At 40.7% G+C, this 15,983-nt stretch overlaps 1 protein-coding gene across 4 annotated transcripts in view; it reads right to left on the bottom strand.

Moving 5' to 3' along the window:
• Positions 1-15,983, bottom strand: part of PPP1R21 (protein phosphatase 1 regulatory subunit 21) — a 90,561-nt gene that overhangs the window by 25,655 nt on the left and 48,923 nt on the right. For all 4 annotated transcript variants that reach the window (XM_039532688.1, XM_039532689.1, XM_039532686.1 and 1 more), the window contains 5 exons: positions 11,427-11,528; positions 11,252-11,340; positions 7,830-7,966; positions 6,840-6,932; positions 4,303-4,430 (listed from right to left, as the gene is read on the bottom strand). In XM_039532688.1, the coding sequence (XP_039388622.1) occupies positions 4,303-4,430; positions 6,840-6,932; positions 7,830-7,966; positions 11,252-11,340; positions 11,427-11,528 (549 nt within the window). The remainder of the gene's footprint in view (positions 1-4,302; positions 4,431-6,839; positions 6,933-7,829; positions 7,967-11,251; positions 11,341-11,426; positions 11,529-15,983) is intronic.

The following is a 15,983-nucleotide window of genomic DNA, read 5'->3' as shown; positions in this document are numbered from 1 at the left end:
TGGCCCTTCTTTGTACCTGTTCTAGTTTGAATTCATCCTTCTTAAACATGGGAGACCAAAACTGCACACAATACTCCAAATGAGGTCTCACCAATGCCTTATATAACGGGACTAGCACCTCCTTATCCCTACTAGAAATACCTCGCCTAATGCAACCCAAGACCGCATTAGCTTTTTTAACCACATCACATTGCCTACTCATAGTCATCCTGCGATCAACCAGGACTCCTAGGTCCTTCTCCTCCTCCGTTACTTCCAACTGGTGCGTCCCCAGCTTATAACTAAAGTTCTTGTTAGACATCCCTAAATGCATAACCTTACACTTCTCACTATTGAATTTCATCCTGTTACTAATACTCCAGTTTACAAGGTCATCTAAATCTCCCTGGAGAATATCCCGATCCTCTTCCGAATTGACAATACCCCCCAACTTTGTGTCATCCGCAAACTTTATCAGCCCACTCCTACTCTTGGTTCCCAGGTCAGCAATAAATAGATTGAATAAAATCGGACCCAAAACCGAGCCTTGAGGAACTCCACTGGTAACCCCCCTCCAACCGGACAGTTCCCCTTCAATACTACCCTCTGCAGTCTCCCTTTAACCAGCTCCTTATCCACCTCTGGATTTTCATTTCGATCCCCATCTTTTCCAATTTAACCAGTAATTCTTCATGCGGTACCGTATCAAACGCCTTACTGAAATCCAGATATATTAGATCCACCGCATTTCCCTTGTCTAAAAAATCTGTTACTCTCTCAAAGAAGGAGATCAAGTTGGTTTGGCACGATCTACCTTTCGTAAATCCATGCTGTAATCTATCCCAGTTGCCATCGGCCTCATGCTCCGGAACCACTCTCTCTTTTAAGATTTTTTCCATGACTTTGCATACTACAGATGTTAGACTAACAGGCCTATAATTTCCCGGGTCACTTTTTTTCCCCTTCTTGAATATAGGAACTACATTAGCTAATCTCCAGTCAGTCGGTACAATCCCCGAATTTAGGGATTTATTAAAGATTATCGCTAACGGGCTAGCAATATCCTCGCCAATTCCTTAATATTCTAGGATGAAGATTATCCGGGCCCCCCGATTTACTTCCGTTAAGCTGTTCAAGTTTGGCTTCTACCTCAGATACCGTAATGTCTACCCCCATATCTTCATTCCCATCGGTCCCTCTATCACTATTCCTTAGCCCTTCATTAGCCTCATTAAAGACTGAGGCAAAGTATTCGTTCAGATATTGTGCCATTCCAAGATTATCCCTAATCTCCACTCCGTTTAAAGTTTTAAGCGGTCCCACTTCTTCTTTCTTGGTTTTCTTCCTATTTATATGGCTAAAAAACCGTTTGCTATTGGTTTTAATCCCCTTCGCTAGGTCCATCTCCACTCGTCGCTTTGCCTTTCTCACAGCTTCCCTGCACCCTCTGACCTAAATAAGGTAGGTTTCCTTGCTGATCCCTCCCATTTTCCACTCCTGGTACGCTTTCTGTTTTTTCTTAATGACCCCTCTAAGACGCTTGCTCATCCAGCTCGGTCTAAAACTGCTACCTATGAGCCGTTTCCCCCTTCTCAGGATACATGCCTCTGACAACTCCTGCAACTTCAACCTGAAGTAACCCCAGGCGTCATCTGCCCTTAGATCCCTAAATATGTTAGCCCAGTCCACTTCCCTAACTAGTCGCCTTAATTTAGTAAAATTAGCCCTTTTGAAATCATACACCCTAGTCTCAGATGCACTATTGATTATCCTCCCATTTATTTGGAAACGAATTAGCTCATGATCACTCGAGCCAAGGTTGTCCCCTACAACAATGTCCTCAACAAGGTCCTCGTTACTCACCAAAATCAAATCTAAAATGGCATCCCCCCTCGTCGGTTCAGCAACCACTTGATGAAGGAATTCATTAGCTATCACTTCTAGGAAAAGCTGAGCCCTATTATTATTACTAGCATTTGTTTCCCAATCTATATCCGGGAAGTTAAAGTCCCCCATGATCAAGCAGTTCCTATTAGTGTTTACCTCCTTAAAAACATTAAAGAGCTCTCTATCCATTTCTAAGCTAGATCCTGGCGGTCTATAGCACACCCCAATCACTATCCCGGGTGAGGCTCTGGTAGTTTTCTTCCCCAATGTGACCATTGCCCAAACAGACTCTGTATTGTCCATTGCAGTGCTAGTTATCTCATTACATTTTACCTCATTATTGATATACAGTGCTACTCCCCCACCTTTACCTTTGCATCGGTCTTTCCTAAACAGCACATACCCTTCCATACCTGTACTCCAGTCATGGCTACCGTTCCACCATGTTTCTGTTATTCCTACGATATCCTGTTTCAATTCCCGGACCAGGAGCTCCAGTTCCTCCATTTTGTTACCTAAGCTTCTCGCATTGGTGACAAACATCCTAATTTTTCCTGTTGGGCTCCTCTCACTCTTTTCACCCAACTCGGTAGGGACACAGTACTTCCAGTATGACTTGTAGATCTAGAATCTGTCCCCCCCCTCTTCCTTACACGTAACCGCCCCCTCTGGCTATATCTGTTATCTTGTTGTCCTCACTCCCAATGTGAAAATTTGGCGTGGAGAGCACTAGGACCTCTCCCGACCGTCTCCCCCCAGTGTCTAGTTTAAAGCTCTTTTAATCAGATGAGCCAGCCTCCCTCCTAGAAGTCTACTTCCTTCCCTACTTAGGTGGAGCCCATCCCTTGAGAACAGTTGTCTGTCCCCAAAAGCCTCCCAGTGCCCATACATCCCAAAGCCCTCCTTGTAACACCACTCCCTCAGCCAACTATTAATCGTCACGATCCTCTCACCCCTTTGGCACCCTTCCCTAGGGACAGGTAGAATCCCACTGAAGATCACCTGAGCCTCAATTTCCTTGAGCGTCTTACCCAACCTGGCATAGTCTCCCTTGATCCTCTCTAGCGAGAATCTAGCCGTGTCATTCGTTCCTACATGAAGGATGATCAAAGGGTTCTTACCCGCTCCTCTTAGGATCCTTTTCAACCTCAGGTCCACATCCCGTATTTTAGCACCCAGTAGACAGCACACCCTTCTGTTCTCCGGATCGGCCCTGGTCACAGGGCTGTCCAACCTTCGCAGTATGGAATCCCCAATCACGTAGACCTGCCTTCGCCTGGGGACAGCATGGTCCTCTAACCTATCCCCCGTTCCCCCTGGTTGTAATGTGGACCGACGTGTTCATTTTCATTATTTGAGTCAGATGCCACCAGCAGAAGGTTGATTTTCTTTTTTGGTGGTTCAGGTTCTGTAGTTTCTGCATCAGAATTTTTCTCTTTTAAGACTTCTGAAAGCATGTTCCACACCTCATCCCTCAGATTTTGGAAGGCATTTCAGATTCTTAAATTTTTGGTCAAGTGCTGTAGCTATCTTTCGAAATCTCACATTGGTACCTTCTTTGCGTTTTGTCAAATCTGCAGCGAAAGTGTTCTTAAAATGAACAGCACGTGCTGGATCATCATCCAAGACTGCTATAACATGAAATATATGGCAGAGTGGGGCTAAAGCAAAGCAGGGGACATACAGTTCTGCCCCAAGGAGTTCAGTCACCAATTCAATTAATGCTTTTTTTTTTTTTAAAAGCATTGAAGCATGTCCTCTGGAATGGTGGCTAGAGCATGAAGGGGCATACAAATGTTTAGCATATCTGGCACGTAAATACCTTGCAATGCCAGCCACAAAAGTGCCAAGCAAATGCCTGTTCTCACTTTCTGGTGACATTGTAAATAAGAAGAGGGCAGCATTATCTCCTGTAAATGTAAACAAACTTGTTTGTCTCAGCAACTGGCTGAACAAGAAGTAGGACTGAGTGGACTTGTAGGCTCTGAAGTTTTACAATCTTATTTTTGAGTGCAGTTATGTAACAACAAAAAATCTACACTTGTAAGTTGCACTTTCACAACAAAGATTGCACTACAGTACTTGTATGAGGTGAATTGAAAAATACCATTTCTTTTGTTTTTCATTTTACAGTGCAAATATTTGTAATAAAAAATATACACTTTGATTTCAATTATAGTACAGAATACAATATCTATGAAAATGCAGAGAAAACATCCAAAATATTTAATAAATTTCTATAGCTAGTCTATTGTTTACAGTGCAATTAAAACGGATTAATTTTTGTAACTGAGATTAATCGACTGCCTTAATCTTTACATACTTTGTGGTATCCTGAGATCTTTATACATGAGTTAAATCTTTGAGAAAAGTGAGAGATTTTAAACTCTAATCTAATGGTTGACACCATTAGATTTTGGCTAGGAAACAAATTACCTTGCCTGCTCCATTTGTTAAAGCCACTACTGAGGACAAGATGCAGTCATTTGTTGTTATAAGTTTCTGTGTGGCTGTTGGAAGCTCATGTTCTAAGGCAGCTTTCTGACTGTAGTGCTTGGAAATTTCTAAATGAAAACAATTACATTGTGTTAATTGTCTACATACTACATTATAGTCTTTCCTATACCCACCCCCTTAATTGCTGTCAATTAAGAGCTAGTGGATGCTGGGCACTTCTGAAAATCTGACCCTAAATGAATTGCTCAAGGTTGCAGCAGCTCACAAGCACTAGAAAGAGGGATTGTTGTGACAAGTCTGTGCTATGAAAAAAAATACATGCTAGAAAAGACTCTTCCGACTGACATCTGGCTACTTTTTATGAACTATGATATGGAAAGTAGAAGAAACACAAAACATCTCAGCAGCTTTTTACCATCCTAATGGTGCAACAATTTCTCCTCCTCTTTGTGGTTATTTTTTTTTCAGCAAATAATCTTCATGTTAGTCTCTTTCAATAACATATCCACTGGTTCCCAATAAACCTATTGTGTTTGTCATTGCTTCAATGATAATTTGTCCATTTTGTAAGGGCGTATTGAAAACAAAAATAAAATTAAAATTGAACTAATGATCTCCAGTAGAACCAACTTTTAAAAACATGAACCGCAATATGTAGTAATAAACTGCAGTAATATTGCTAACAGACTGAACAATGGAAATATCTCATTGACAATTACAGAATGTTAATATTTATACAGCTGACTAGAGTTACAGTATAAAAATAAGTCAACTAAATTTACCCTTCTTTCCTTCAGCATCAAAAATCTCAATAGTCTTGGTTCTAGAAAGAGTTCTAACAACGTTTAGCATTTTGTAAAGGCATTTTAAAATAATTTGAATTAATCCTCCCTCCACCCCCAATTAGTAACCAACTAATACAGTTTGTTTGCACAATATAGCGAAGTCTTCTATACATCATTAAATTATACCTTCTGTGAAAAAGTCAGCAGGGCAGTGTCAAAGCTGAGCAGCTCTCAAGTTTCTCATTTATTATACATATTCTAGTTCAGAGAAAATCCTCAGCCCCATCCCCTCCACGGAGAAAAGTGTTAGGAAAATTCCAGTATCAGATGGTTGAGACTCTGCATCAGCTGTGATGTTTATGACGGTGGGCATGCACATACATTTCTTGACTTTAGTAAAGCTTTTCATACAGTCTCGCATGACTTTCTCATAAACAAACTAGGGAAATGCAACCTAGATGGAGCTACTATAAGGTGGATGCAAAACTGGTTGGAAAACTGTTCACAGAGAGTAGTTATCAGTGGTTCACAGTCATGCTGGAAGGGCATAACGAGTGGGGTCCCACAGGGATCAGTTCTGGGTCCGGTTCTGTTCAATATCTCATCCATGATTTAGATAATGGAATAGAGAGTACACTTATAAAGTTTGTGGATGATACTAAGCTGGGAGGGGTTGCAAGTGCTTTGGAGGATAGGATTAAAATTCAAAATGATCTGGACAAACTGGAGAAATGGTCTGAAGTAAATAGGATGAAATTCAATAAGGACTCCAGTACTCCATTTAGGAAGGAACAATTAGTTGCACACGTACAAAATGGGAAATGACTGCCTAGGAAAGAGTACTGCAGAAAGGGATGTGGGGGTCATAGTGGACCACAAACTAAATATGAGTCAACAGTGTAACACTGTTGCAAAAAAAGCGAACTTCATTCTGGGATTTATTAGAAGAGCAACAGAAGTGATTAAAAGGTGTAGAAAACAATCTATGAGGGAAGATTGAAAAAAATGGATTTGTTTAGTCTGGAACAGAGAAGACTAAGAAGGGACATAACAGGTTTCAAGTACATAAAAGCTTGTTACAAGGAGGAGGGAGAAGAATTGTTCTTAACCTCTGAGGATAGGACAAGAAGCAATGGGCTTAAATTGCAGCAGGGGAGGTTTAAGTTGGATATTAGGAAAACTTCCTGTCAGGGTGGTTAAGCACTGGAATAAATCGCCTAGGGAGGTTATGGAATCTCCATCATTGGAGATTTTTAAGAGAAAGTTAGACAAACACTTGTCAGAGATGGTCTAGATAATACTTAGTCCTTCCTTGAGTGCAGCGTACTAGATGACCTCTCAAGGTCCTTTCCAGTCCTATGATTATAGAATGTACATTTCATTGTCCTTCCACTCTACATGTCAGTTTCATTAGAGTGAGCAGAGCACTGAAACCAGAAGAATCCTGCTCTCTGAAGCACCCAGAGCAGTATTATTGTCTATTTTAATACCCAGCCCACTCACAAGAATGAAGGTGACAGCCAGAACAGTGGAGGCACCACAATACGTATACATAGACCTGCAAACTAAAATTATGTTGGGTGGTCTAATTTTAGGTCTTTCAACCTTTAACATAATCCTTTACAAGCTAAATTACTAAATGTAGATATACTTAGCCTTACTTTCAAAACCAGGCATTCAATAATTAAGATATAGCCCATTTTAAATTGCTTACCCTTCATTTATTCTCACCTTTCATAACATTATGAAATCCATGAAGACCTGCAGCAATGTGTGTGAATACTGAACTGTAATTTGTCCGAAGCAGCCCTTCTGGTTTTATACCTAAAAACCATGCAAGAAAGTTGACAAATCTATATTCAATGATCAATTAAAAAAAAAATCAAACCCTGAAAGTTATCTGGTTTCTGAATGGTGGAAATATTTGCAGGTTTTATCTTTAGCACTGAGGAAGCAAGACTTGTTAACTGAACTTGACCCATAATTATTAATGAAATCTTTTTTAAAAAAATTGAATTTTGCTAACACAAGCAAGTCAGACTTCTAAACTTTTTAGATTTTGCTCAGACACTGCAATTACACCAGAGTATTTTGGTTTGGAAAAATCAATTCAACATGTAGTATGAAATCTACCCAGTTGTTGCAATATCCTTTACTATCCAAGATAATGGTTATTTTTACCAGGAGCCTTTTTTCTCCCCCCCTCTAAATGTTAGGGTAAATGTTAGGATCAGTTACACCTCATTTGCTGCTTCTTTTACTTTGCCACTATATATTTCAATGTTTATTTTACAGCATTAAACTGATTTTAAGTGATTTTTTGTGTTTCACTTACATACTACTATAGTTAGAAAGATACCTTATAAATTTGTTTGGGTTGTATTTGTGTGAGGGGCAGGGGGAAGTTGTTTGTTTTGGTGGTGATGAGGAAGTGCTAGAAGGTTCTGACCTAATAATTGAAGACTGAATACTCTCATACCGGCTTAAAAAGCCTACAGAAGATATAAAGGAACAAGTAATTATACTATAAAAGCTAATGGCCCATTTCATCTTTTTTCTACAAACAGCATTTAACGTATAACACCTATCGCTTAGCCAGTGCATTATTATGTCCCCCTAAGACTTATTTTTGTGTTTCATATTTGCATATGGTTGATTCAAAACCAGGAAGCATTAGCATCCTTCATATTCTAACAGATTGGAGCCATAATGGACACTTACTTGGTAAGACAATAAGACTAATATATACATGTAACTTCTCAAAGACTGCAGTAATCTTCTTCATATCATTGTGGAGCTCCAGATTCCTGGCTCTTAAAGCAGCTGTGCAAAGAGAAGATTCACACTCTTCTTCCAAACTAGGAATATATGAATTTATTTTTAAAGTGAATATCTTGCCAAACAAATGCAAATTTTTCATAATCAACAGAATAAACATCTCTGCTGCTGTTTAAATTCTGAGTCAGAGAAGCAACAAGAAAAGGGGCTGATAATTTTATTTCTTTGTAAGAACACAGAAAGGGCCATAGTGGGTCAGACCAATGGTCCATCTAGCCCAGTACCCTGTCTTCCAACAGCAGCCAATGCCACATGCTTCAGAGGGAATGAACAGAATAGGGCACTTAAGTGATCCATCCCATCTCATCCAGTCCCAGCTTCTGGCAGTCAAAGGTTTAGGGACACCCAGAGCCTGGGTTTGCATCCCTGACCACCTTGGCTAACAACCATTGATGGATCTATCCTCCATGAACTTGTCTAATTCTTTTTGTGAATCCAGTTATACTTTTGGCCTTCACAACATTCTCTGGCAACAAGTTCCACAAGTTGACTGTGTGTTGTGTGAAAAAGTACTTCCTTGTGTTTGTTTTAAACCTGCTGCCTATTAATTTCATTGGGTGACCCCTGCCCCCAGTTCTTGTGTTACATAAAGAGGTAAATAACACTTGCCTGTTCACTCTCTCCACACCATTCATGATTTTATAAAAACTTCCATCATATCCCCTTCTTAGTTGTCTCTTTTCTAAACTAACCATTTCAAGTCTTTTTAAATCTCTCCTCATATGGAATCTGTTCCATACCCTAATCATTTCTGTTCCCCTTCTCTAGATCTTTTCCAATTCTAATATATCTTTTTTGTGATGGGTTTACCAGAACTGTATGCAGTATTCAAGGCATAGGCAAACAGGGATTTATATAGTGTCATTATATTTTCTTATTATTGATACCGTTCCTAATGGTTCCTAACATAGTTAGTTTTTTTCGGGGGGTGGGGTGGGGTGGGGGGTGGGTTGATTGCTGCTGCATACTGAGCAGATGTTTTCTGACAAATATCCACAATGACTCCAAGTTCTCTTTCCTGATGGGGTCTAAATTAGTTGTTACCACTTATTTTGTACGCATAGCTGGGATTATGTTTTCCAATGTGCATTACTTTGGATTTCTCAACACTGAATTTCATCTGCCATTTTGTCAAATCTCCTTGTAACTCTTCGCAGTTAGCTTTGGAGTTAACTATCTGGAGTAATTTTGTATCATAAAATTTTGCCACCTGTCTGCTTACCCCCTTTTCCAGGTATCTTTATGAATATGTTGAATAGCACCGGTCCCAGTACAGATCCTTGGGGAAGCCCGCTATTTACCTCTCTCCATTGTGAAAACTGACCATTTATTTCTAACCCCTGTTTCTTATGTTTTAACAGTCACTGATCATTGAGAGGACCTTCCCTCTTATCTCATGACTGCGTACTTTGCTCAAGAGCCTTTGGTATAGGACCTTATCAAAGCTTTCTGAAAGTTCAAGTACACCATATCAACTAGATCATTCCTGTCCACATTCTTGTTGACACCCTCAAAGAATCCTGATAGATTGATGAGGCATGATTTCACTTTACAAGGGCTGTGCTGATCTTCCGCAGCATGTGGCTCAACTAGGAGTACTTTAGACAATTTTAGATTATTCATAAACTACGAATAATGGAAAAAAGATGTTTTTCCACTTCCAATACCCACCATACTGGTGCTTCATTTTTTTTTTTTGCTGTTAATGACTTATTTATTATTTGTAGTATCTTAGCATCTAGTAGCCTCAGGCATGGACCAGGACCCCATTGAGCTAGGCAATGTACAAACAGAATAGAGACAGTCCTGCCACAAAGGTCTTATAATCTAAGTATAAAATAAGAGACAACAGATGGATACAGACAGATGGGGGGAGTAGAATCATAGACTATTAGGGTTGGAAGAGACCTCAGGAGGTCATTGAATCCAATACCCTGCTCAAAGCAGGACCAACACCAACTAAATCATCCCAGCCAAGGCTTCATCACGCTGGGCCTTAAAAACCTCTAAGGATGGAGATTCCACCACCTCCCTAGGTAACCCATTCCAGTGCTTCACCACCCTCCTAGTGAAATAGTGTTTCCTAATATCCAGCCTAGACCTCCTGCACTGCAAGTTGGGACCATTGCTTCTTGTTCTGTCATCTGCCACCACCGAGAACAGCTTAGCTCCATCCTCTTTGGAACCCCCCTTCAGGTAGTTGAAGGCTGCTATCAAATCCCCCCTCACTCTTCTCTTTTTCAGACTAAATAACCCCAGTTCCCTCAGCATCTCCTCATAAAGCATGTGCCCCAGCTCCCTGATCATTTTTGTTGCCCTCTGCGGGACTCTCTCCAATTTGTCCACATCCCTTCTGTAGTGGGGGGACCAAAACTGGACACAATACTCCAGGTGTGGCCTCACCAGTATCGAATAGAGGGGAATAATCACTTCCCTTGATCTCCTGGCAATGCTCCTACTAATACAGACCAGTATGCCATTGGCCTTCTTGACAATGAGGGCACATTGCTGACTCATATCCAGCTTCTGGAGTACAAGGAAACAATGAGAAAATGCGTTCTCAGGAAGACAAATTACAGAACTATCAGCAGGGAGAGGACTGTCCTATCAAGTTGAAGATAATCCATTTGTCCCTTCCCCATCCCACACAGTGATCAAGGATTTTTTGGGGGAGGGGATGGGGGTAGGACAAGACCTTTCTCTCCTTCCACACCTCCTAGCCCATACCTCAATTTTGGGTATTATTTTGAAGGCACAATCCATCTCCTTCCAACCCACCCAATGGGGCAGGAAATAGGATCTGCACAGGAATAAGGAGAGAAAGACGACAACCTGCAAAGGGGACAAGCATGTGGCTTTGTTTTACAGGTGCAAATTCGAAGATGCCATAAGCATTCCATGACAAATATCCAAGCCTGGGGCAGACCCAGGAAATCAATGATTTCAGTAAACAACCTCACTTAAAGTGATTCCACAGTTCCCAAATCTCATGGATTTATCACAAGATTCACAATATCTGTTATTTTTCTCAAACTCACAGTGATTGCGACCATGAGAACTTCAGCTTTCTTTTTTCAAATGTAAGTTTCTAGGCCTCGTGGTTGCAGGCAAAACCTGGCAAGTGGGTCCCAAATGCTGCCTACTACCTCAAAAGCCAGAAAGCACAGAAAACCCTAAAAAAAAATTTTTTTAAATCTCGTGTTTAAACCAATTGCATGGTGTTTTGAAGATGGGCTGATGACTTTTGAGGAGTTGGGTTTGGTAATACAAGCTAGAACTCTTAACAGATTTCAAGAGGAAAATACCTTTTTAACTGATAAGGAAGAATCTTCCTGAGAAAACATGTGTAGGAAGTTAAATGTTCAGAAAAGACCTTCAATTTCACAGTTGTTTCCTAAGAAAAAGATAACCAGATTTAAGAGCTATTTGCACAGTAATGATTTATTTTTCATCAGGAGAAAATATGATCAAAAATATTACCAGCACAGTCACAGTATCTTCTGTAATACTCTCAAACAAGTGAAGCATTCCTTCCTCCAGAGGGCGAACATAGGATGCATTTTCATGAAGATACTGTGAGAACTGAATACAAAGAGATTTAAGTGGCACTTGCTAGTAAAGATTACAAACTGCTCAAAGCTGACAGATGAATATTTCACCTTAATATAGCACTTTTCATTGTGAAGGATCCCAAAGTGCTTCACAAAAGGTATACACCCCTACTGATGGGCAGCCATCTCTGAAAGGCACCAGACCCTGCACTATTTTGGGGAGGAAAAGACACTGAAAGCAAATTCTGGTCAGGGATACTGGAGCAAACCCCTCAGAAAAGGAAGATGGAATTTTTTATGGCTATGCACAGTAGTCAGAACCTCTATCTCCCTAAAGCTTACGTACAAAAAACTAATGAGCTGCCTTAAAAGAAAAGCTTCATTAAGAAGCTTTTTAAAAAAGTGTTATAACTTTCTCTTCCAAAGAGGTCTACTTTAGAACAATAGTGCTTTTAAGATGTGCATTCTTATTAGGTTATGAACCCATGAAGATGCATAAGAATAACACTGGCTTTCAACTGTAGTGACAACACAGAATTTTGAAGCAATTTATTCTACAAATTCTGACTGAAGCCATAATAATTCAAAGTAAACTCCCCCCCCCACCCCAAAAAAAAGGATTTGGCTTCATTTACCCACAGGTATTATTTATACTGCAGTAGCATCTAGAAGCCCCTACCAGATATATTGTAAGGACCCTACAAAAATAAAAGTGTGATGTGATGTAGTCTAATGTTAACAAAAAAGGACTAAACAAAGGGCAACTGGTAAATCTAAGGATGTTGAAGTACCACAAGCAGAATGTTCTCGAGTTGTATTGTCAGGACTTGGAGCTATCTGGTCTGATGCTGAGAAATCACAAAGAAAAAAGTAATACTTGAACCCAGAACTATCCACATCTACTCTGAAAGTTTAGGAATAGCTTGAAAGTGCCAGACAAAACCTGGAGTTGGGGGACAATACATCAGTAAGAGCGTGCTAACCCACTTCATGACACTAACATTATGAGAACTCCATAGCACAGAGGGGGGACATTTTTGGACAATTCAGTGGAGAAACTGAGATCACACTTGTCAAGCAGATAGATAATAAAAGAAAGTTTCAGGAGAAGCTTTGACATGAGATACTGAACTGTTGGGAGAGCCACAGAGGAAGAACTGGAAACAAGAGTGTATTGCAACAATTAGACCACGAAAGGGTGAGAATAAGACCAGGTCACAGAAAAGGCTCAGAGGACAGAAAAAAACAAAACAAAAAAAACCAAACACCTAAACTACTGGATCAGAGACTCTATTAGAAACTGAAGGCTCAAATAGCAGCAGTGATTTGAGTTATCAGTTTGTACCACGTGGAGGCACCTTTCCCTGCTAACAACAATTTCCAAAAGTGTTGATGAAGATGAATCTCTATCAAGAAGGGCCAACTCTTCACTAAGAAATCGGATTTTATTCATTTAAAAGTTTGCATTTGTGACTCGTGGCTAGAAAGGGTTAAACATCCTGCAAAATAAGTAACCCACAGAAGACATGTGGGGAGATAATGATTGTGTTTTTGTGTATTTATATATGTATGAGTAGGGTGGACAATGTAATCAATAGTCCCTGTCTATGCTGTATTCTGATAATTCAGAGGTCAAAAGATCATCCTATCATTTAAATGAATTGTAAACACGGGATATCTTGGTATTCATCTCTCTTTGGAATGTACTGTGAATGGTGGAGGAACAAGCAAATGGCCTTATGTTAATTGCTATAGCTAAGTATCCTGATGGACATCCTTCAGAGTCATCCTAATTACCTTGTGTTCCCTGAGGAACTCCCAACTTGCCAAAGAGGACATGAAATTGTATAAAAGATTCTTGGGTCCTGATTCTGTCATCTCAGATCTGCTTACACTTCATCAGGGGAAGTTTGAGTCACAAGACTGAGGTCTCAAGTTATGCTGGTATGCCTGTATATGAGATTTGGACATTGGACTATAACCTATGAACTGAATTTTAAAGGAACTCTTTGCAACTATGAAACTCACCATCTCTGCTATGAATCTGAATCTCAATAGACTGAACTCATGTCTGTATGTATATTGATCTTTTAACCATACTCTCTCTCTCGTTTTTTAATAAATTTTAGTTTAGTTAATAAGAATTGGCTGTAGCGTGTATTTGAGTAAGGTCTGAAACATTCATTAACCTGGGAGGTAATGTGTCCGATCCTTTGGGATTGGTAGAACCTGTTCTTTTAAATGATGAAATAAGATTTACAGAAATTTTCATCATATTTGCTGTGGGTACCTGGATGGGAGCCTGAGGCTGGATCACTTTAAGGGAACTATGTTGTTTGGACTTCTGAGTAACCAGTAAAGTAATAAAGAAGCTGTTTGTGCTGGTTTGGTGAATCTAAGTATTGGAATATCCACCAGCTTTTTGGGGATTGTCTGCCTTATTCTTTGCAGTTCACCCTAATTGAGTGACCACAGCTGGCTCCCCACTAGGACCCCGGTCACAGCATTGCAGTAGTACCCAGAGGTGCCAGTTGTGAACAGTTTGAGATAGTTTACATCGCCATTGCCCACACCATGTCTGTTCTGTGGATAAAATATAATATCAGGCTTCATAACTGTCCAGCTGGATACTTACACAACTACTAAAATCACTTACATTGAAATATGCAGATCTGCTCTGCACAGCAATTTTAGACAAGGGGCTATTGCGAAATGCAATTTTGTGTTTCAATGATTTTCAAACCAAATGTGTTCAATTCACAAGTAAAAATGAGTTTCTTTTCCTATAGCCAGCTCTACAAATTCACTATGGACTCAGATTCAACCTGGGTCATATCTGCTATCATACCACCACCAAGGAAAGTTCTGTGGGGCACTAAGCCCCCAAAGATACCGGTATAGTGTCTTGCTCTTCAATGTGTTTGCATAGGTGTAAGTGACTGGAATGTCAACAATTCTTGGGATGTAGAAGACCAAGTACAAACAGCTTACACACTCAGCTGTGTTGCCTCTGCAGTGCTATAAGGATTTGTAAAACGGAAGAATTTGTCATTTAAGTCAGTAGATATGACACTGAACATACAAAGGGACCAGATCTATATAAGATTGTGCTGTTACCGCACAGTCACTTTTCAGAGTACAACTGCACTTTGGAAGTTAAAATTAACACTGCACTGTACATAGAGGAATGCAAGTAAATCAGATGTTAAAAGTGTCTGACTTTTTAATCGATTTTCTGTTCTGCTCCTGAAATCTACCACAGAACCAATTACTAAAAAGTTAATTCTTGTAGCTCGACGTGAGAGCTATTTAATTAATAGTACTAGCAACAGTATTAGCGAACTTGAGAGTGGAGAAGTTGATAACTTTTAGCTTAGTACCCAAGCTAAATAATTTGGAATATATTAGAAGTCCAAACCATTAGATAAGAAGGCTAAAGAATGGAAAAGCCTTCCACAATTACAGTAGCCAAAAGTAAACTGGGTTGTCCAACCATTTAAGTGCTATTCTGGGCACTGAAAGTCTAGATCCAACATCTCAGAGCAGTGACAGCTCTGGGTTACAGCAAAGTGTGGGTAGACAAAGTTCTTTTCTAAGCTTTGTCCCATAGAAAGAAACAGGCAATCACATGGAATACGCTCAACAACTCTGAACAATGTATTATGCTGTAGGAAAAGATTTCATTGCAGGTAGTATTAATTTTTTCTATACAACCCCTTCCACAGCCGCTTCCATCTAAGGCCTTGTCTACACTACAAGACTATTTCGAATCTACTTAAGTCGAATTTGTGGATTCGACCTTATGAAGTCGAATTTGTGTATCCACACTAAGGACACTAATTCGAATTTCTGAATCCACATCAACAGGGCCGGCATCGACTTTCGAAGCGGTGCACTGTGGGAAGCTAGCTTCAGGAAGCTATCCCACAGTTCCCGCAGTCCCCGCTACCCATTGGAATGCTGGGTAGAGCTCCCAATGCCTGCTGGGGGAAAAAATGTGTCAAGGGTGGTTTTGGGTAACTGTCGTCATCGAACCGTCAATCATGCCCTCCCTCCCTGAAAGCGCCGGCGGGATTTGTTCGCGCACTTTTCTGGTCGGTTACAGCGCGGACGCCACAGCACTGCGAGCATGGAGCCCGCTGCGATCATCGCTGCACTTATGGCCGTTGTCAACTCCTCGCACCTTATCGTCCACCTCTTCCACGGTCAGCTGCTGAGAAATCGGGCGAGGAGGCTCCGGCAGCGCGGTGAGGAGAGTGGCGCAGACCTCTCAGAAAGCAGGGTACGCCGGGCAGTGGAGATCATGGTGGCAATGGGTCACGTTCATGGTGTGGAACGGCGATTCTGGGCCCGGGAAACAAGCACGGACTGGTGGGACCGCATAGTGCTGCAGGTCTGGGATGAAACAGAGTGGCTGCGAAACTTCAGGATGCGTAAGGGCACTTTCCTTGAACTCTGTGACTTGCTGGCCCCTGCCCTGAAGCGC

This window comes from Mauremys reevesii, linkage group 3 (assembly GCF_016161935.1).
Source record: "Mauremys reevesii isolate NIE-2019 linkage group 3, ASM1616193v1, whole genome shotgun sequence".
Taxonomy (NCBI): Eukaryota; Metazoa; Chordata; order Testudines; family Geoemydidae; genus Mauremys; species Mauremys reevesii.
The sequence above is the reverse complement of the archived record's forward strand: the minus strand, read 5'-3'. Positions and strand labels throughout refer to the sequence as shown.